At 44.6% G+C, this 22,234-nt stretch overlaps 1 protein-coding gene across 1 annotated transcript in view; it reads left to right on the forward strand.

Moving 5' to 3' along the window:
- The window catches only part of ctdp1 (CTD (carboxy-terminal domain, RNA polymerase II, polypeptide A) phosphatase, subunit 1), a 69,421-nt gene extending 56,348 nt beyond the window's left edge, over positions 1–13,073 (forward strand). The window contains exon 13 of the mRNA XM_048993201.1: positions 11,354–13,073. Within this exon, the coding sequence (XP_048849158.1) occupies positions 11,354–11,525 (172 nt within the window). The 3' untranslated portion in view covers positions 11,526–13,073. The remainder of the gene's footprint in view (positions 1–11,353) is intronic.
- The last annotated feature ends 9,161 nt before the right edge of the window (positions 13,074–22,234 follow it).

The following is a 22,234-nucleotide window of genomic DNA, read 5'->3' on the forward strand; positions in this document are numbered from 1 at the left end:
GCTGAGGATCCCAACTGTATATAATTGGCTTTACTGATCCAGTTTGAGATATTTGTTCAAAAGATGAAAATTTGTGTTGTGTGTTTTTGGAAGGTGTCTGACCTGGGATGCTTCACTTTGTTAGTGCCAGTAAAATTGCTGTTCCAGGTTTATTTGTTTTGAAACATTGGCAAAGCAATGAAGAAAGTGTCCCTGTGTTAATTAAGCAACTAACCCTCCTCCCTTAGGGTCATATCTGTAAATTCTACAGCCTGTTTGACGGGAGTGTTGTTGACAGCCAGTCGTCTTACTGATTTTTCATGGGAAATGGCAACTAAGGTTTTGCTGGCCTGAAACTCTGAGTGATGGACGGCATCGACCAGGTACGACCGTGGTGGAAGAAGTGCCAATGCCGCTCTAAGATCCTGAGCAGAGCAGGCCAGCCGTTCTGAAGCTATTGATTGCTCATCCCTTAGATTGACGTTTGAGGGCCATTTCATCAAGCGCAGTCTGTCGAGAACCTCACAGATGGATTCTGGATTGGTCGCTGTACCTCGGGCCCTTATTATGCCTAAAAATAACTTTCTGCAACCAAAGTGATGTGATCTACTGAGCCGTGGAAAGAGCATGATGAGATGATGAGTCACCCTTTACTCTTCTCCCCATGTGGACTAATATATGTGTGTCCCATGTTAAGAAGACCCGGAAGTTCTCAAAGTCCGGACCGTGGTCAGGATGTGGACCAAACCACAAGTTAGTCCAGACCTAGCCAGTAATGTACCTTATAACTCGTAAAAAAAAATCTAAAACGTAAAAAAAAATCTAAACTAGTACAAAAATACGAAGTTGAACCACCAAACTTCACACCCATAACTCGTCATAATCCCTCCCAATTAGTCGAAACGGTCAGAGGGCGTTAAAAAGGTTCCGTTTTTGTTATACGGTACAGTGCAGAAGTCTTGGGCAGCCAAGGAAAAATGTTTAAATGATCTTCATGTTGCTGTAAGACTATAATCAATACGTCTTTCAAATTGCGTTAGCTTAGCCGATTCAAAACCTCTGCCAAGGTCGGCTCAGTATTTGCAGCAATCATACAATACAGAAATGTTTTTTTTTTACTTTAAAACCAGCACACCTTGTATAGCTAATCAATAAAAAATACTTTTTAAAACTTAATTTATTTCGATTGATTAAGGGAGATGGTGGTGAAATTTGTTAAATACATGAAATGGCTGAGGTGGGCAGCATGGTGTTGCAGTGGTTACAGCAAGAAGGTCCTGGGTTCGGTTCCCGGGGTCCGGCGTTGGACCTTAGTGTGTGGAGTTTGCAGACTTTCCCCGTGTTCACGTGGGTTTCGGGCAGGGTCTCTGGTTTCCTCCCACAGTCCAAAAGTGTGTGTGGTAGGTTAATTGGCGACACTAAGTTGGCCCCGTAATTGTGTGTGTGTGTGTGTGCGTGTGTGTGCATGCGTGTGCGCCCTGCGGTGTGTTGGCAACTGCCCAGGGTTGGTTCCTGCCTGCGCCCCCTAGTTCCCGGGATAGACTTCCGTCCCCCCCTGCGACCCCAGTTGGGATTAAGTGGATCCGGTGATGGATGGATGGAATGGCTGAGGTGCCCCTGTGGAGAGGTTTGGGAATTGAAGCGGCGTTCATCCAGCCATCTAACAAGATATCAGTAACTAATGGGAGAAAATTTATACTAGTCCTTGATTGTGTTATTCTCTATTTGTGTATGTTCAAATACTAAATTGTGTTTTTGTTCTGAGCAAATGTGCACTTACTACACAGACAAATAGCTTTAAACATTTCATTGACTGCCTAAGACTTTTGCACAGTACTGGGTATCGACGTCTGTATCGCTATTGTCAATTCATTAAAGTTCATGAAATGCTGTTTTACCTTTGACTTTGAAGAAAAATCTTTGATAAGAAAGTTTGAGAGCCAGTGCCCTAAAGGTTTTACAGATTGTTTACTGAGGTTCAGGGTTCCACTAACTCCGTTCCATCATTTTGATCCACTCAAAGTTACCCAGATCACTCTCTTCATCCTTTGGTGAAGTCCACCTACACTGGTGTGATGAACATTCCAGCGCAGCTTGTCCCAAACAGCTACACTTCATGGTGGATGATGTTCTGAATATTACCAATGCTACCCAAACCCTAAAGACGCGGTCCTGGGTGGATGGATATTTATGGATTAAATACCATATTACTGTTGCTACATGAGTATTTCATTGGAAACGCTGTGTATATAATGTACTTTTTTCTTCAAAGACTTATGAAGCAGATCTGTGTTTAGCAGTCCATGAAGACAAAGCGCCTCATTTTGTATATGTACATAGCATGCAACATTTGTAAGAAGCTGCAACTGCATCAAGTATTTCCAGAAGCTGTTAGTGAAAAGGCCTGATTTACCATAACAAATGTTACGTAATTACCATCAGGAATTGTCTAGTTATTTTCCTTAAAAAAATCCATGTAGAGATGTCGCACTCAGATTAACATGCAGGATAATGGCTGTAATTCTCACCTGAGGCATTAAAATGGTTTAATTGGCATTAATGAAAGTTTTGACACACAAATACAGACATAATGCAGAGTTAACCCGAAGCAAACACTTCATCCTTGTTTTTCTCATTGGCTGCCTATTGAGACGAGATCGCCTTCACGGAGATGACCAGCGTTTGAGCGAAAACAAATCTGGTACCAGCTGTTTGCTGTGGCTCGGGGCAGGGTACCGACCCGGCTGTGTCCTTGGGGGTTTCCTGACCCTAGACGCTCGTGCGATGTCTTTTAACAGCTCTTGCTCCACTATGCTGTGGTTGTGACGAGCTCTCAGCAAATTGCTTTGGGCAGGTTTGTTGAAGTGGTCGATCTCAGTCACGTCTGTTATGGCCACTCCGTTCTGCAGTGGTGTCGCTGGAGGTGTTTTGGGTGTCGGCGGTTGAGTGGAGTGCAGTGTAACTCATGACGACGTCTGTAATGGTACATTATCCTGTTTTCCAGATGTTATACAGGCAGCGGCGCCTTCTATGTGCGGCCAGGATGCACTCGCACCTTCAGAAACCCGTAAGCCAGGGCAACATGTGCACACAAAACGTCGGGTCAGTGTGATGGAGGAACCACACTGTTGTGTAATCTGTTCTGGTGTCTCCAGCCTGGGTAGCCTGCTTGTGGTCGTCCCGTCTAGTGTAGATGGTGCACGCCAGGGATTTCACTCAGTGGGACAGTGTAATTACCCCCCCCCCCCCCCCCATAACGAACTGAGCCTGAACAGTACAATGGAATGCTGAGTTCTTCTGGAGCTGCAGGCGTGGTGGAGGTGCCCCGCAGACGGAGAGCCGAGAGGGCGCTCGCACTCAAACCCAGCTGACAGGACAGGTCTGAGCGGGCTCTCATTAACTAGTCACAGAGGGGTAATTAACGAGCTCAGGAATGATAGATCAAAAGAGTGCTGGGGAGCACGTCTCCAAGTTCTGCTCCAAGGTGTGCCCTCATTTTATGGCTGCTGCCCGCTGAGAAGATCCCTTCGCTGTACCTTGTAATATAACAACCCTGACTTCTGTAATTGCCTGTTAAACACCGTCTCCTGTAACATTGGTCAGGCAATGCGATGCCGTACTCTTAGGTTATTATAAAGTGGAAGTAAATAAGGAAAAGTAATTGATCTACTGGCATCCTGTTCAGCCTTCTGCCCTATGCTGCCTGGGTTAGGCTCAAGGCCCTCTATGCAAGCCTGTCCAGGACAAGCTGATTGATGGATGAGTGGTTGGATGGATGGATGAGTGGTTGGATAGATGGATGGATGGATGGATGGATGAGTGGTTGGATGGATGGACAGACGGCGGGGCGGACAGATGGATAAAATGATGTTATTTGGTTTTGGTTTTTGGTTTCTATTTGGGACGTCCATTCAGTTTGTCCCATTCAGGGTCGCGGGGGGTCTAGAGCCTATCCCAGAGGCTATGAGTGCAAGGCATGGAACAACCCAGGATGGGGGGCCAACCCATTGCAGGGCACACTCACACACTACAAGTTGATGGAGCATGGATGGCTGGATGGGTGGGTGGATGCATTGGGCAGATAAAACAATGTTATTTGCTTTTGGTTTGCAGTCTTTGTATGGGACAGTGATCTGATTATTCAGTGGCCAAATGGTACAGCAACTGCTGCTGCACGATATCACAGTTATCGTCAACCAGCGTGTGAAATAACTTAGTGGTGCTGCGGCGACTTATCAACCGACACAAAGCAGTGCCGACAAATTGCGACGTGATTAGCGCATGCACACAATATGACGCAGCCCTGTTCACATGCAGTTATATGTTCCTTAAACAGCTGGAGACTTTTTGAACTCGGTTTCTCCTTCTACAGTGAATATGGGGATAAAATCCGCAGTGGTGTTTTGCCAGCCTTTCACCTAAGTCATCTGTGACCCGTCAGGATGTAGGCCACGTCCACTGGTGCTCTCCCAGTCCCAGCAACCCTGTTGTAAATTTGCTGGTTTCTCTCCAGTTCAGTGCCCTGTGTTATGTTTGATTCATTCATGGAAATATTGATCGATGAAACTCAGGATCACACGCTCGACGCTTTGGGAAGGCCTCCATTCCCGCTTTACCTCTTCCCGCTGTCTGTTAAAGTGCATAAAAGTAAGTGATGCAAACATTACTTTGTTATATGTATCTTTTCTCTCCATGAAGTCCATCTCTGCCTGAATTATACAGAAGTTATCGATTAGCTACCATCTTCTATGTGCCTTTGGTATCGCTCTCTGTATCTTTTCTGGCCCAAGGCCCTGCTATCTGCGGAGATTATGGGAGGATAAATCTGCAATCCACCATAAAGACGAATTTAAACAATGCGCTTGTTTCAGCAGAGGGCACAGCCATCCGCACTGATGCGAAACCCTTCGTGGCATTCCGAAGAACCAACGTCTCTGTATTTCAGCGTTTCGGTTCGTGTAGCTTAGCCAACTTTGTTTTTCCGTTGGCCTAAAGCAGGAAAGAGATTAAAGGAAAATTGTTTTAAAAATTGACAACCTGCCCTATAAGTTTACATACTTTATATTAAGCTTCAATTCCCCGAAGGCCTTCTTGAACGGGGCTTTCCATGCACCAAAGGTTTAAACCGGGCCTTTCATCCTGCAAATTTAATACTGGAATTTTTCACGCTATAATTTCCAGAAAACTTTTCTGCAGACTTTTCGGGCGTCTCTCAGTTGCTTGTCTCTAATATGATGCCAATTTAAAGGTCCTCTCCCGTCATTTAATAACTGACCAAAAAGAAGAAGACATTTTATCAAGAAGATTTCTCATCAAAGTTGTCAATAAACACAAAAGAAAAACGTAAATTTCTCTAGAAATCTTCTACAGGGCAGCAAGAAAATGCGTCCGATAATATTAAATATTCATTGTTGTGCTGCTCATTAGCGGAGTGACAGATGGCGTCTTGGGGTCTGTTAAAATGAGGTCGACCCCTGGCATCTAGAGGTGACCCCTGATCCAGCCACATACTGGCATTTCACAGACATCGGCGGTGATTTAATCAGCCGTCCTACAAGTATGTTATGAATCACTGTCTACCCTCATGGCCTCCATTTGATCCATTGTGCCATGTTGCTGCTCGTAGCAAAACAGGCACTTGGAAGATGTACATTTAAGACCCGCAAAGTAAATAAGGCACGAGGGATTCAGATACTGAGAGCTTCTCCAGGCTGGTTTAAAGATTGATGCAGATACTGTCTATCCAGCATGGATTCCGGTTGAAAACCTTAAATAGCCCATACTTTCGTATCCTCTTTTATTGCTCCTTGTTATACCGCAGTAACCTCTGGCGTAGGCAGATTTAGAATAGTTATTTTTATTTTTAACGAAGTCCTTCAGAATTGGAGAACTGCGGTCCTTCGGATAGCTAACCGGTCGATAGATTTATGGAATTATGTTTATTAGCATAACGGTGATTATCATTAGCGTCCCTGTTAAGGATGCTGTGCGTTTCTCTCCAGAAGCCCGTTTGCTCTTGGCTCGTGTTGCGATGCTTGATCCGTTCTGAATGCAGGTCTCCTGCGGAGGGTTTCCGACGCATTTCCGCGGCACGCTGACGCCTTGTTCCACCGCTGATATGACGGCTGAGCCAATAGGGGCTTCTGCAGTGGGTGGTTTCACCCCCCCCCCCCCGTGTCTGTTCTCCCGGTTTGCATATCATTCCTTCCATTTACACTGAAGCAAACTTCAGCTTTTACCCCACTGGAGGGGAACTATTTCCCTTCCTGGAATCTCCTGCATTGAACGCCCTTTTAAACAGATGGTAGAGGAAGCCAGTCACTATATTTTAATATTTATATTTAATGAACTATGGAAGTTGGAGTCACATGGTCTGTCTGTACCTGATCATATAATCTGGTTGAGGAAGCTGGCCGATCCAGTGCTAACTGCGGAGGTACATGTGTAAACGGCAGTCACAGTCTCTCTTGTGGAATAAAACATTCATTGAGCTTTTTTTTTCCCCATACTGCATTTGCTGCAGCTGTATTTTAGGGCGCAGTTAAGAAAATAGCCGTTCACTCTTGCTCTGTGCAGTGAACCAGTTCTAATTATTTGTTATCTAGTTATTATTTTTTATAACTTTCTTTTCATCTGCATTTCAGTGCAGTGCATTCTCAACTGTGTCTAGGAAATGGCTTTTTTATTGATAAAGATGATGGTTTTTTTTTTTTTTTTTGGGGGGGGGGGGGGGATCCAAACCAGAGGTTCCTTCTCTGACCACGTGAGTCAGGCTGTCCGTCCATGATAGATTGAAGCCCCTCTGATCTGCGCTTCTCTTTTCCAGTTGTAGGAAGGGGAGGGTGATAATCACACTTGTGTTGGGTCCCGATAAGAGCAGCAGGCCTCTGTAAAACACCCGGGATCTCTGCTGTCAAACTCATAGCCCTTATCCCCGGCACTGGGGCGGACGGGAAGGCGTGGGAAGCTGGCTGGAAGCGGCTCGTCCTGCACTGAGGCCCCATGATGTTCCTTTAACGGGGAAGCAGGATTTATATCGAGACGCTGAAGCAGTGCTAGGATGAGGTGCTTTTTTACACCCTGCCCCACCCCCCCACCGGGTGATCAAACGGCATCAGTGGTGAAGAACCGCCACCTCGCTGCGATCAAGCTCAGTGGTAGATGTCAGTGCCGGTTTGAGCAAAGACCTCCATGTAAACATGACCCCCCAACTCCAGCTTCCCCGCTGCTCACCCTGATTCCCCCTACTAGCCGCCCGCGCTAATTGCAGTGTTCTGCACTGCACATAAAACATACCTGTCAGCTGCATTTTCATAGCTGAGCCCAAATACTCCTACAGATGATTAATATATTTAGCTGCATAGCTAACAAGTAGCACGCATGGCTAGGTTCTGCAAGCATACCGTGACCGCAGATGCAGTGACGGTCTACTTGTAAGGCATAACGGGTCCATGTCTTACGATGTCTTGTAATGTGTTAAAACCTCATACAGTGCTGCATTGCTGACTGCGTCAGGTTGCTCCAAAACGAGGCAGTAAATCCTGACTCTCTTAAGCAGCTGTAGAAGGTTTCTCTCCCTTGGTCTTCACTGTGATAATCCTGCCTTGTTCTTCAGCTACACGCCTGGCCATGAGCCTCTCTGCAGGATTTAAAGGCGCACGGTTCACCAGTCACATGTGTTGAGCTCAGAGTGCATCTATGGCCTTACAACCTATATGTCAACATACGTTTGCTGCTGTGATGTGTCCTGTGGTGTGATTACATTGTGATATGATATTTTACCCATAGGGGGCGATCCCGCCCCTCAGAATAGATAATGTTTTTTGGCTCCCTGGTGGAGAGGTGATCTTAATTTAAAGAGGCCCCTCTTTAGCCATCCCTGTCCATGCCAGACTGTCTGATGTGATCTGCATGGATGAGGTCGAGTCGGTTTTTTCCATAGTTTCTCTGACTCTCATACAATTTTTGTAACTGAGGCTACCTACCTGGGGAGATGAGTGAATGGATGGATGGATGAACAAATTAATTGATGAATGAATGTTACATTTATATGGCGTTTTACAGAACGATCGGGGAATTATAGAGTCATTCTGCACCAGTCCCTTCACCACACAGTAGCTAAGGTGGTGGAGGGGCTGGAGAGAATTCACCAATTAGATATAGGGGATGATTAGGAGGCCTGATTTGAAAGGGCCAAAGCAGGTGTCCCTCACTTCTCCTAATCAGCTTATCAAGGTTTGTAGCTGGAATGTTTTGCCCCCAGAGCCTATCCTCAGGAGAACATCTACAGAAACACCCCCAAAAAGAGGCAGACCAGCACCCCCAGGGCTGGAGACGTAGCCGTGGGACCTGTCCGCTGTGTCCCTATGTTTAGAACAGCGTTACTGGGACACAGAATGAAGCCTACGGCCATTATACAAAGAAAAGGTTTCTTTAATTCATGCTGGTCCCCCAGCTCACCACCTCCACCCCACCTATAAGCCCCTGCTGAGAGCTCAGAGCACAAGCCCGGGGGGGGTGCGATTGAGGTTTTTAAGGCTATTTTTTGCACGATTTCCCTGCCAGCGCTCCCTGTGGTGTCTGGCGTCCGCTCAAGGCTGTTTCTGCAGCAGTGGGCTTCATAGCCGGTCCGCCTGAATCATTAGCATAATCATCTGTCGAGCTTTAGCCGCGGTATGCTAATGGTAGCGTTTCAGTGCAAGCGCCAGACTTCCTGTGTTGTTTATTGCTCATAATTACTCAGTGCAGTGATTTTTCTTTTTTCCTCCTCCTTTTTTTTTTATTTTGGTCTTTTGGCTTGACCTCAACAGTTGGCTTCTTGGTGTTTTTCCACACAGTCAGTGATGTCGTGCCAATCAATTTCCGTAGGCACATTCCTACCCAATATTTTGTAACACCAATAACTTGCCTAAATTGACAGTGAATAACAGGTCGTTGAGCTTGCAGTGAACTTGCAGCCGGGTTAGTCTGGCCAATGAGTGAGCTTCCTCCGTCAGATGACATCTCTTAATCCCCTCCCCCCCGAGCGTCGTCATTCCCGTCGTCTTCCGATAGCGCTACACCTCATCAATGAGTAGTTGCGTAAAGTTTTAAGGACACTAATATCTGCGTATGTGTATTTTTTATGTCTTGTGTGGTCTTCAGACGATGCCTACCCACAAATTTGATTTGCAGACCAGCACTGCACTGCATGCAGTGGTGCCACACCACCTTAATCAGCATTGAACAGTATCCTCCAGGTGTTTAGTAGCCACTGTCCCCTGCCGCCGCTCGCCGTATGGAGACATCTTCACCCCTTAAATACGGTCTTAATATGTTTTACAGCTTCGTTAAATGTGCCGCCGCAACATCTTCCCGGTTCAACATCCTCCGTTTCGACAGGAGATATTAAAAATACTCGACCTGTGTTTATTACTTTATTACCTCGTAAAACATCTCGAGTAATGGGACAAGACGCCTCTTAATCACATTTGGCTGTTGCCCTGCCCTCTTGGGTAATGGAGAGGAATCACAGCGGTGGCCGGCTGCAGAGCCATTCCAGAAGGCCTTTCGGGGAGTGTGGTCCGGTGGTTCCGCCTGGTCACAGGATGCCCGGGTGTACTACCGGGTCGGGGTCAGCTTGGGCATCTTATCGACGCCAGATGGCCCGAATCCAGAAGCCACTCTGGGTGGGATTCAAGCAGAATGTGGAGCAGATTCTCTTCATATTTAATTTGGTTAATAAAGACCAGCAGTGGCGTGACTATATGAAGGAGAGAAAACGACATTTGTGAAATTACATTGCAGGTTTCCATGATATACCCCGGACCCGTCGCCTCCATCCTCTTAGTAATTTTTTCTATAATTGTTTCTCTTCATGTTGGTGTTTTTCTTCACGGGTCGTTGATCCAGTAGATGTGTGGATCATGTATCAGCGGTAAAATAAAAGGCAATGTATTTAATGGATTCTGAGACTAAAATGCAAATGAAGGGCTTTTCCGATTGGTCCGTTATCTTCATATAGCCAGTCTTGATATGCAGCTCCTCCTACAGACTTCCTGCACTGCGTGTGTTTGGCTGCTTGCGATGTGGAGCTTGCATGGTACTTGTCTGCTTCTGGACTGTTTCTGCTGTTGAGTTTTGGCTTTAGCACGTGCAGCTCTGGTTAACATGGACTCTAAAAGAACCAAAGTCTGCCATGGTATTTACCTTAAGTAGACGTTGTTTTTGTAGCTGGGAGATCTGCTGTTCTGCTCTGCTCCATGTGCCCGTAATGCGCAGTCCAGCTGAAGAGTGATTCACGACCGATGAAATTACCACTATTTGCCAGCCGAGGGCCCAGTATTTGTTTGTGCCAGTGAGAATGGTGCCGATGGCGGGATTCCTAGCTCTGTTTCACAAGTGTTAGTGAATGTTATCTCTTGGACGGAGCCTTGAAAATGGAAGAAAGAGAAAGGAATGGGGCTATATGAAGGATTGCACTTGAAACCATGATAGCCCTCTTTCATCCAGACGACTCGGGTTTTCATACGAAACCCTGAAAGTTGCCTCTGACGGGACAACTGATTAGCAAGGAGCTTCTGCTCGGTGAAGCGGGCGGCGCTGTGGGCTGCACCAACCAGCCTGATTAACACAGCCTAACGAGCACCACTGAGAGGACTCCGGCAAGCATGTTTACGGGGTCGCTACCGTTAGACCTCCACCTGTGAGGTGTCCCTCCTGAGGGTTCAAATAGGAGTACAATTTTAGGTCGTCCCCCCCCACCCCACCAAACATTAATGGTACGTCTCTTCATAAGGCAGCTTCACTTCTGCAGTCAGTCACTGTAATCTACACTGGACTTGTGATGAATGCTGGGCAGGTCTGCTGCTCACGTCTGTCATAAATGCAGGACGCGACCGGCCAGACCAAAGGCTGGAATACAGGGAGCGGCCGGGAATCCAGCAGCACATTATTACACAGAGATGCACCAGCCCTCTGAATACCGAACGCGGCTCGTTTTGGTTGGACAAACTCAGACCAGCAGTTAGGATTTTTTTCCCCCCTTCCTGTATGAAATGTATATTTTTATATATTTAACTGTCTAAATGCGCTTTAATAAAGCGGATAAACTTTGCAGTCTGTTCAGTCGGCGTTTGGATTTCCTAATCTGAAGGTTTCGATCATTTAAAAGAGGATAATCCATTGTTTGTTGTGCTTCATTTAGTGTTTGTGGAACAGAGCATCCTTCATGTGATCAGTCTTTTCACACTTACTACCGTATTTAATCGTGAAACACAAAGCTGGCCTTTGATAGGAGGGATGATAGGAGGTGTGTTCGGCCATGCCGGACAGGAGCCTGTTCTCCGGTGTCTTGGAGTTTATGGGGCCTTCAACCTGTGTGTGTCTGTCGCAGGGGTCAGAAACGCAAGCTGGACGACAACGACGACGGAGACGGTAACCAGGACGACGGCGCCGATTCCTCCAGCGAGTCCAGTAAGGAGTCGAACGAGGATGAGGAGGGCAGCAGCTCCGAGGCGGACGAGATGGCCGCTGCCCTGGAGGCCGAACTCAATGACTTTATGTGACGCGGCCGGGGATATAAACGCGCTTTTCTGCCTGAGGCAATCGTATGTTCAACCAGAATGTTCCGGGGGGGTGAGGGGCTGAAGGGGGGCCCAGAGGGGCCGAAAATGCGTGTATAAATAGTTATGCAGCTATAATAGACGATTTTAGGGGTAAAAGAGTAATTATTGAAACACAGCGGTGTTAATGTTTTATTGTGTAATAAAAAGTAGAGGGAAGTTTGTGGATTTCTTTCGTGTTGTTTCAGTTATGATTTTTATATAAGTATAAATATATGTAAAGAAAAAACGATTGGTTGAATATGCCAAAGAGTTGAAATGGGCACGTCTGAGCCTGCAGATACATCTATGTACTTAACCAGCTTCATTTTCTCTTCTTGTGATTATATTTTCTTTATATAAAAAAACACTCGATTTACCAGCAGTGAAACTATGACGCCTGAATGTGTTGAATTAAGAATTTTTCTGTCCTTTACCTTAAGCAGACCTCAAGAGCCTCTTGAGTAAGAATGAAATTAACTAATGGAAGGAGGGAAACTCTGCGTTTCAGACTTCTGTGTTAAACTAACGCTGTCCTCACCTAACTGCGGGGGGGGAGTCAATGGGTACAATCTGACTGACAGGTGGGTCCTGTGTTCTGGTGCATTTCCAGCCGTTATCTGTAGACCCGATGCTCTGTGCCCCCCCACCCCGGCCCCCCTGGATGATCTCGACGGCTGTCCAGCCTGAGGGGTTTCCCGCTCTGTATGGGGGGTGGGACGAGCGGGTTTTTGGGCCGTTTCAGGTATTTGTCATGCTGTGCTGTGACTCCCGGTCGCCGTGGCACGTCGCTGTGTGACCGTCAGCTTCCGACGATTCGTGGTCTCGGCCACCTCACATTTTGTTTGACCCCAACCCCCCATCTTTTTTTTTTTTGTCTCTCTGTTTTTTAGTGCCGTGTTTACTTTTAATGAGAAAACTAATGTGAAGTTTTTTTGTATATTCTATTTCATACTTGACAAGAGATAAAGATTCTTTTCATTTAATAAAGATTTGTTTTTTAAAATCTGCTGCTTTCCTGGAGGGTTAAATCATGAGGAGAGAATAGCTGCTGTACATGTACGCAGGATGAATCCGTTGTCTACCTGTCAGTGAAACCCAGCTATGAACTTCGTCCCCTGCTAATTAGAGTTTTAAGTAGGTACGGCTTTTATTTACCTGAGGATAAATCAGATGTTTCCATGTCCTTTTCCACATGAAGATACTAGTGTCACCTTTTTGTACGAAAAAGCTTCTCAGCTTTCCTTTGCATCACATTTAAAGTAAACAGTTTCTTTAAATACAAGTAAGCAATATGTATTTTGAAATTTTTGCTTGTGGTAACAGACTACCCATAAAAGCTACTTATCACTGTTTGTTACACTGTTTGTCCTTGTATTGAGGAAATTGGCTATGCAGTAACATTGTTTAATTATTGATGCAGAAATATTCTCCATGGTTTCTCTGTACTCAGGAGATGGTGCCAAACGTACTTTATCAGCTGTGGTGAAGACAAGCATCCATGTTGTGAGAGAATTATTTTACCAAGTATTTTGAATTATGGCGGCATGATGGTGCAGTGGTTAGTACTATTACCTCACACCTCTGGGACCCAGATTCGAGTCTCCGCCTGGGTCGCATGTGTGTGGAGTTTGCATGTTCTCCCCATGTCGTCGTGGGGTTTCCTCCAGGTACTCTGGTTTCCCCCCACAGCCCAAAAACATGCTGAGGCTAATTGTAGTTGCTAAATTGCCCGTAGGTGTGCATGTGTGAGTGAATAGTGTGTGAGTGTGCCCTGCGATGGGCTGGTCCCCCATCCTGGGTTGTTCCATGCCTCGTGCCCATTGCTTCTGGGATAGGCTCCGGACCCCCCCCCCCCCCCCCCCGATCCAGTAGGATAAGCAGTTTGGAAAATGGATGGATGGACGGATTTTGAATTATTTTTTAAAATGTATTAATTCTCTTGGTTCTACAATAGCTATTGATTAGAATTAAATTATGTTGAATCTCAATTGATATAGGGTTTCCTAAATCTATTTCTGCTTGATTTTTTATTATTTATATTTTTTACATCATGACCTGGGAAGAGTAAACATTTCTGCATGTAGGAGTATGTTAGAATTTAATAAATATGTCTTGGTGCTTCAATGGGACAGTCCCTCTATAACCCCGGGAGCCATTTCAGTGTGGCCTCTCTGTTTCTCTGCTAAGAGGTTGTCCAGAAAAGGTTAGTTTTCAGCTCGGCTGAAATGGCAGGTCAGTGTTATTACTGGCAGTATCATTATATGAGAGATGCACTGGTCTCTGATAGGTTTACATTGCTACACTTCTAAATGTGTCATTTACCGGCAGGAACCTGTGGTGCTCACTAAGTATTCGATTTATGACCCGGGGTTCTGGGGATGAGCCTGTTTCAGTTGCTCGTTTTCCCAACAGAAAAATAACAAATCAGTTAGAAATGTCAAAGGAATCGGCAGGAGCATCCAGTGAGAGAGGAAATCTCAGGTCTCGGCCCATCATGCACTGGCAGCTCTAGCCCCTTTCTTCAGCGTAATTAGGCGGATGCATCCCAGAGGCCCGTGAGGTTATGAACTTGCTGCTGGGGCTTTGGGCCTGAAGGGACGAGCAGTTTCAGTAAATCTTTTCTTTTATTGGCTATAAAAACAGCAAGCTCCCCCCCATGTTTTATCCCTCCCCCTCCCCCGGGAGCACCTTCTCAGTAGCTGCTTATGATCATATGGAGTCTCTGAGAGGAAGTATATTGTTGGCGCTTCGATGGCTCTCTCTTACAGCGCCGCAGGAGATGATTGACATGCCTTTGAGCCAGTCATGGTGAAGCCACAGTGGGGGCCGGCTCCTGAATGGCTGACAGAATTAGGCGGAGTATTCATGTGCTGTCATGTCAGATTCAGATCCACAGGCTATAAACATTTCAGACTAAGTAAACATCCATCCATTTTCTTGAAATACTTATCCTATTCAGGGTCGCGGGGGGGTCCAGAGTTTATCCCAGAGGCTACAGGCAGAAGGCAGAGAACAACCCAGGAAGAGACGCCAACCCATCGCAGGGCACACTCATACTCACACCATCCACTAAGCCTGTGTGCCTGTAATCAAGGTCGCCGGTTCAAACCCAGCCTCAGTACATCTGTGGTCTTAAACCCCCAGCTCCCTGGGCACCGCTACAGGTGGCAACCCTTCACGGACAACATCCTCCACAAAGAACTCAAGTTGAGGAGGTGTAAAAAAGTAAAAAGGTATGAATTATTATTATTATTATTATGTAGTCTATGGGCAATTTGGCAACTTCAGTCAGCCTCGGCATGTTTCTGGGTTGTTGGAGGAAACCGGAGTACCTGAGTAAACATGACAGTAAAACCTTGGATTGCAAGTAACTTGGTCTGCGAGTGTTTTGTAAGACCAGCAAAATTTTAAAATAAATTTTAACTTGATAAAGGAGCGAGGTCTTACAATATGAGTAATTACGTATAGACTTTGTCACAACTGAACCAATGGTTCTTCTCTTTCTCTCGCTGTGGGATTGTGGGTAATCGTCTCCCGTTCTCGGACTCAGTCGGCGTGCCTCGCTCGTATAGTCAAAATTTAATAGAAAAGCACCACCCAAATAAGGGCTTAACAATGCAAGTGATGGATCTGTTTAACAACAATGCAATGTCCACATTTCCACAAACCCTAAAAAAAGCAAAAGCGGCTGTCATTGGGTAGGTTCCTTGTTAAAGTCGCACAAAAAGAAAAAGATTCCAGTGAGCCAACAGATAGCAGTGATTCCGTTAGTTATAGTGAAAGTCATCCTAGAAAATAACACTCCTCTTCTACTCTCTCTCATCTCGCTCACACCATCCACGATTCTTTTCAAAGGTAAAGTGCAGGTTAATTTCTTTTATGTATTTTTACTTAATATTTTGTATTAATCCTTTTTATATGAATATTTTGGATTGTGGAACAAATCATCTGAGTTTCCATTATTTCTAATGGGAAAATTCGCTTTGATATACGAGAGCTTTGGATTACAAGCATGTTTCCGGAACAAATTATGCGCGCAAACCAAGGTACCACTGTACTGTGAAATGTCTACTACTGTTACGAATGAAATATGCAACACTTTGTAATTTGTATTAATTATACTTTAAAGGTGTACTATAATAATAATAATTGGATGGATGGTATTGAACATGATTTAAAAATCTGCCTTGGAGTACTGTGCACCCAATCCAGGTGTGTGATGCGATTCTGGAATGTCCCTGGTGTCGACCTGACAAGTTAGCGACCACCACCAATCCTGAAAAATGAGCATAAATTACTTTCTAGAACTGTTAAGCACAAATCCCAGTGAAACTACTCTACTACCTTATTAAGGATCTAGCAATAAAGCACCTTTCACACGAATTTCTCCATTTGAATTTCAGTGTATGGGCGGGCAGTGAATGTCTTTGATGGCGATGAAAAGTCGTCACACTGGGTGATTTCTGTTGGAATGTAAGTGTGAGTTTAAGAATGTGACACCATAGTCCCCTTATTCCATAAAAGAGTTTTTACGATCCTGACTCAAGGGGAAGGCAATAAATGCACTTGACCCCCCCCACCCCACAGCCCCTCATTGACGCTGAGCGATCGACGGGCAAGACGGCGACCTGACACAAGTTCCATGACTTGTGTCTGATGCCAGTGAGCTTCGGCTGCCCATGTGCGCGGAGCTTTACGTCACCTGCTAACATTAATAGTGCTCAGTTTCAGGCTCACTGCCGAAGTCCCCTCTCTCTCTCGCTTTCTGTGCAGACCAGCATGCCCCAAGTCTGTCACAAAGACAAGCTTTCATTGACGGAGGCAGATGAACCTCTGCCTGGGTCTTAGGTTCCTGAAAAGAAACTTTCGCAGTGGTTATTCACCAGGTCGATCGTTTGCATGGCGGTAACTGGTGTGTGAGTTACCATGCCCTTACTAATTAGCCCAGAATGAAAAGCCAGTGTTGCAGCAGATTGGTAGCACCCCAGATACATGCAGAAAGTCTGCGGATTGACTGGTAAGTGCCTAAGCCGAGTCCGACACCTGAGACTTACACACAGGATACCCTGAACACAAGAGGCGGAACAGAAAGAGCCAGAGATTTGCCCTGTTCCCCGACAGAGGATCCTCTCCCCAGTTTTCTGTGCGGAACACAGGACTCACAGGATTAATGACCTCAGACCTCCAGAGCACTTCACTTCTACTTTATTTCTACTTTATTTCTTAATATTTAGGGGTATGTTTTGGCAGTGCACCAGGTGGCTGACTGGTTAGGTAATTGCATTTGCACTCCCAAATGTCTGAATGGGGAGTGCTTTTGGTGCCCTTAAGAAAATTAGAAAAGTCTCATTGTGTAACATGCAAACTACCTGAGTAAGTCATCCTGAATAAAGCATGCCTGTCAGGCGAATGAATATTTGATGGTTTCTCATCATAGGCAAATCAGTCTGACTTCATTCTTGCCGCTGATAGTTTTTGTTGTAATGTGGTTTTCCCTGTAACAAACCCGCCTCTGGGGTTATTAATGTAGGATGCATTTTACCTTAAACTGCTTTCAGAATCTTTTCATAGGTGAGGCCAGGATGGAATGGAATCTATGTACTAGTAAATGTAATTATCCTCGTCATTTATCATTGACATGCATTCTAATAGCCGCCTCTGTAATGCTTGTTTAAATTAGTATGTTAATTAATAGTCTGTTTGATAGATGTTACCCATGTTCTAGTAAAAACCTACACTGTCATAGTGACTGATAATTGAATTTTAATTTTGATTTTAATTGCACATTGTTGGGACTGCTCCCAAGACCCTGGGCAGGATAGGTGGTTAGAAAATGGATGGATTACTGTGATTAATGATTGAATTTGATGACATAAAATACATTTCCCACATGACAACTCAACTCCATACTAACAGATAAATTTCATTATTTATAGATAAGATTTTTTTTTTCCAAATGTGTGAATATTTGAATGGATAGCAAGCAGCAATAAAAGCTTATTTTTATATAAAATGTTTGAATCTTGCAAAGCTGTAGAGTTTAAAAAGTTCAAAGGGAATAATTAATTGAACAGTGGTTGATGTTCGCATCAAGTCACAAATGCACAAGGCAGGGGAGCAGCATAAACAGGATGCCAGTCACGCGCAGGGCACACGCACACAACCACACACTATGGGCAATTTAGAGATGCCAGTCATGCGCAGGGCACACGCCACCACCAACCACACACTATGGGCAATTTAGAGATGCCAGTTAACCTAACCAGAAGTCTTTGGACTGTTAGGAAAATCCTTTAGAACTTTTTTTTTATAAATACATTTGACTGGTTTACTTGAAACATTCTCATGGATGTCAGCTGATATTTTCTTCCCCTGTATAAAAAAATAATAATAATAAACTGTGAATGAAATTTGGAAAATCTTCTCACCTTGTGCAGGGTAAGAGATGGATGGATGGATGGATGGATGGATGGATGGATGGATGGATGGATAGATGGATGGATGTACTTGTAGAAAAATCTGAAAAAATATGTTAAATATTATCAGAAATTTCACACAAATGATTTCATACCTTATACATTCTAAATATACAATATACGGTGGTGGACTGTCAACATCTTTTTCATTAAATAATATTTCCAATGCAGCTATTCATACGAAATTTATAGCAGACATTTGAAGGAGGCAGAGATGCTGTCGGAGGGTCATTTATTGAGCCTGGAGGGTTATTAAGCCTCAGAAAGAAGTCCTTGTTTATCTCACGGCTCTGTTCGCTGTTTTCAGCTTGTCAGGCAGCACCTGATGATGCACAAACATGCTCACACGTGCCATCATGCCACCACAAGCACAGATGTGGCCCATTAAAACGCAAACGAACACTGCAGGAGCCCGAGTTTGCTATAAATCACTGACACATTGATATACCTGTGTTACAAATATTACAACGATATATAAAACCCCACATATGGAAAAAGGTTCTATAATTCAATCATCTGCCTACATCATGTCATCCTGTTAGCCAAGGGATTCATCTGGCCTCAATTACAGCAGCCAGAAAATCTAAAAATGTCCATTGGTGCTGCTTGAATCTGCATCACCTGTCAGTGTTACGGTAATGGAGCCTCTGACCAGCTTTTTCTGTGTTGTATAACACAGCCCCCTCTGCTACCACTCTTTGAAAACCCTACTGGTAACGTTTTACTGGAGGGGGGCATAAATAATGTACGCTCTTACTTAATGTATTAATTAACCAGTAACTGTTAAGTGCTAGTTATGTACTGTATTAATTAACCAGTAAGTGCTAGTTATGTACTGATCCATGTTCGCTCATCATTAATCAGTCATAAAGGTTCATGTATTTCGTGCAGTTTCTCTATTTGCTCACGATTTATACTTGAGTAGTAGCTGAGTTACTTGTGCCCCCTCAGGTTAAGTATTACTAGAGTGTTTTTGTATCAGTAAATCATGTTCTGGAATGTACAGCATCTACTGGTAGTTAGTAACGGTCATGCCATGGTTAATGCACGGCTGGGGGGGTCAATGATTACATGCTGGGTCAGAGTGACTGTAACCATGACGATGGTGACACGACTTTATACGCATAGAATTGCATTTTTTGCTTCCATTATGACAACATATTTGTTAACATCAGTAACCACCTGGCCCATACGCAGGGAATTCATAATGAATTTTCTCTAATGAATTACAACAAAATGCAAATACCCCGCATTTACTAATTAACTTAATCTTCGTCTGAATGCTGACAGAGGGAATGGTGTCCTGACTTCTGTGTTAATGTTCGTTTCTGTTCTTCGATGACATGTGAAAGGCCAGAGGTATTTGTGTGTTGGCCTTGTGTAAGTAAAAATAAATCATTCTTCATAACATGACAGTACTAATCATTTGTATGGGCATCTCTGACCCAGAATTCAGCATTAGCCGAACATAATTGGCATCATTATGTCACAGAATGGGGGGGGGGTTTGAATTGGCCAGCTTGCGTCACAGAAGAGTCTTCTAGAAGCTGCTGGATGGAGAGGCACATAAGCCCAGCACTGGCTCTCCTACACTGAGATTTCTGATCTGTAGACCGTTTTTTCCTGATGATATACAGTAAAGCTAGCTAAAGGCAAGAAAGCAGAAAAGTAGAATCCCTTTGCAGCAGGGGGAACCGTGTGCCTGCTGGAGTCGCCACTCATAGCTGTTTATGGCATATTTTAGTCTTCCATCCTATACTGGCAGCATATTCCCAGAGAAAGCACATAGGCCCCCATAATGCCTCTGTAATGAATTCAGTGCAAACACTTTGAGATACAATGTAATACCATAATCATCTGTTTCATCTTCACTAAAGCGCTACACATGCAGCAAATCCCGAAACTGCACACTGCATAAATAAACTCCCATCATTTAAGGAATTCTTACATTGTGTTATGGTGTCCTACAAAAAAACAACGACTGATCAAATTTTCTTTATCTTTGTGGAACACATGGGCAGGATGTTATCTTTAAACGCAAGGACAACGATCTGATCCTTCAGCCTCATTTTAATGCATGAAATGCTTGAAAAGTGTCCTTTTCACTAGAGAATGGGGGACAGATTACACCATGCTAAAAAAGCTTGAATTTAGTGCCGCATGAACCAGACCCTGCGTTGGAAAGGGAGCCACGTTAACTTGTACATAAGAACACAGAGGGACTCACATAAATCGTGTTCGAGTCACAGAAGTTTTAGGTGTCGTATAAACTCTTACTTCAAAACATAGAGGGAGTCATTTTAAATGTGCTTTGAGTCATGGAGTGAGGCACAGAAGTTTCATGCCTCATGTAAACTCATCAAAAACACACGGAGTGACAGAAAATGTTTTGAGTCACTGAATGAGTCACAGAGACGTTTTAGGTCTCACATAAACTCATACATCATAACACCGAGGGAGTCATATAAACCAAACCTAGAGAGATAAAGGGAGTCAAATAAACTATCCCTCAGGCCAATCACATGGACCATTCTTGACTCACAAAGGATGTCGTATGCTCCTTGTCTCACTGAGGCCATACGACAGGCACTATGAAAGCAGCCTGAGTAGTGAAGAGAACTTTCACTACATACATACTATACGAGGGATCCAAGGGAAGAACGTCCCATTGTCTCTCATTCTCCACCTCTCCTCCCTCTAATTTGAGCCTTTTCTAGAGGTAATAACATCCCTTACTGTTACATTTTACTGAATAAGTATGAAAAATCAGCAATGCCTCTTACTCCAGTGTACGTACATTGGGATTTTTACGCTGCCTCGTTCACAAAGTGGATGAAGGGCGTTGTAACCTCTAGATGACAGCTTGAGGATTATGACACACCAGTTGCTTGAATATTGCTGGAATTCTCTGGTCACCTTTGGATTCGAATGACTCGTAATAGCAATAAGCCTCATGCATGCTAGAAGAAGGAATAGACCACATTGTCTGCATTTTTATCATGGAGGTGCCCTTGCAGGGTCACACAATATCTCAGAATTAGTTTTATTAGCCAAGTATGTATGCATTCAATACAACATACAAATAATTTGACATGGATTTCACATAAGCCCCAAGTTATTGCTGTGTGCTGATTGGTCAGTCTCCTGTAATCATGTGTTACTAATGGAGGCAGCATGTGAGGGAATGAAATTTAGTACCGAGGTCCAGTGAACAGAACTATAGTGTAAAAAACAAACATCCATCCATCCATCCATTTCCAAACCACTTATCCTACTGGGTTGCGGGGGGTCCGGAGCCTATCCCGGAAGCAATGGGCACGAGGCAGGGAACAACCCAGGATGGGGGGCCAGCCCATCGCAGGGCACACTCACACACCATTCACTCACACATGGACACCTACGGGCAATTTAGCAACTTCAATTAGCCTAAGCATGTCTTTGGACTGTGGGGGGAAACCGGAGTTAAAACAAACATTCACTTTAAAGTAATTAGTAAAAGTGGAAGTAGCTCAAAGTGTCCTTCCTGACATAAATGATCTCATCATCCTAGCTAAAAGAGAAAGCAAGTCAAACTGAGGTAGGGTGCAGTTCTGGTGTTGGGTAGTGCGGCTGCTTGGGGAGGGGGTCAGTCTCGTGGCTCTGATGGACGGGAGCCGTCTTCCACAGGGAAAAACTTTGAAGAGTGCCTGACTGGGGTGGAAGGGGTCAGCGCTGATCTCGCAGGCTCGCTTGCACGTGTGTGTGAGTTACTGACACCTCCACCTGCCTGCCTGTGCACTGCACACAGGAGTGAGATTAATAGCAATAATCTTCAACCTTCCCTCTCCAGCTTCCTGTTCGGAACAGAAGCAAATACTGAGAAATTCAGCCTTTTGCTTCCCTGCAAAGTCCTGCAAGGATTTTAAAAAGCCTTTCGAAGGCTTTAGAAGGCCTAACCCATGCAGGACAAAGTGAAAATTGACTGGAAATCTGATTAACCTTTCTGTCAAAGACAACTCATGGGTAACATTAGAAAGATACAGTACAACCATATTTCAAAAGTTAGTAAGCAAAATACATTCTTCCTTTCCAGCTCTGTAGTTGCCTGACCAGGAACAGTAACAGCCAGACAGAGTGTGAGGTGACCAGTCTTTGCCTACTCATTAAATTCTGATTCCAGGAAACCTTCAGTGGTGAGCAGGAATGAACACCCTC

Source organism: Brienomyrus brachyistius, chromosome 23 (genome assembly GCF_023856365.1).
Source record: "Brienomyrus brachyistius isolate T26 chromosome 23, BBRACH_0.4, whole genome shotgun sequence".
In the NCBI taxonomy this organism is placed as follows: Eukaryota; Metazoa; Chordata; class Actinopteri; order Osteoglossiformes; family Mormyridae; genus Brienomyrus; species Brienomyrus brachyistius.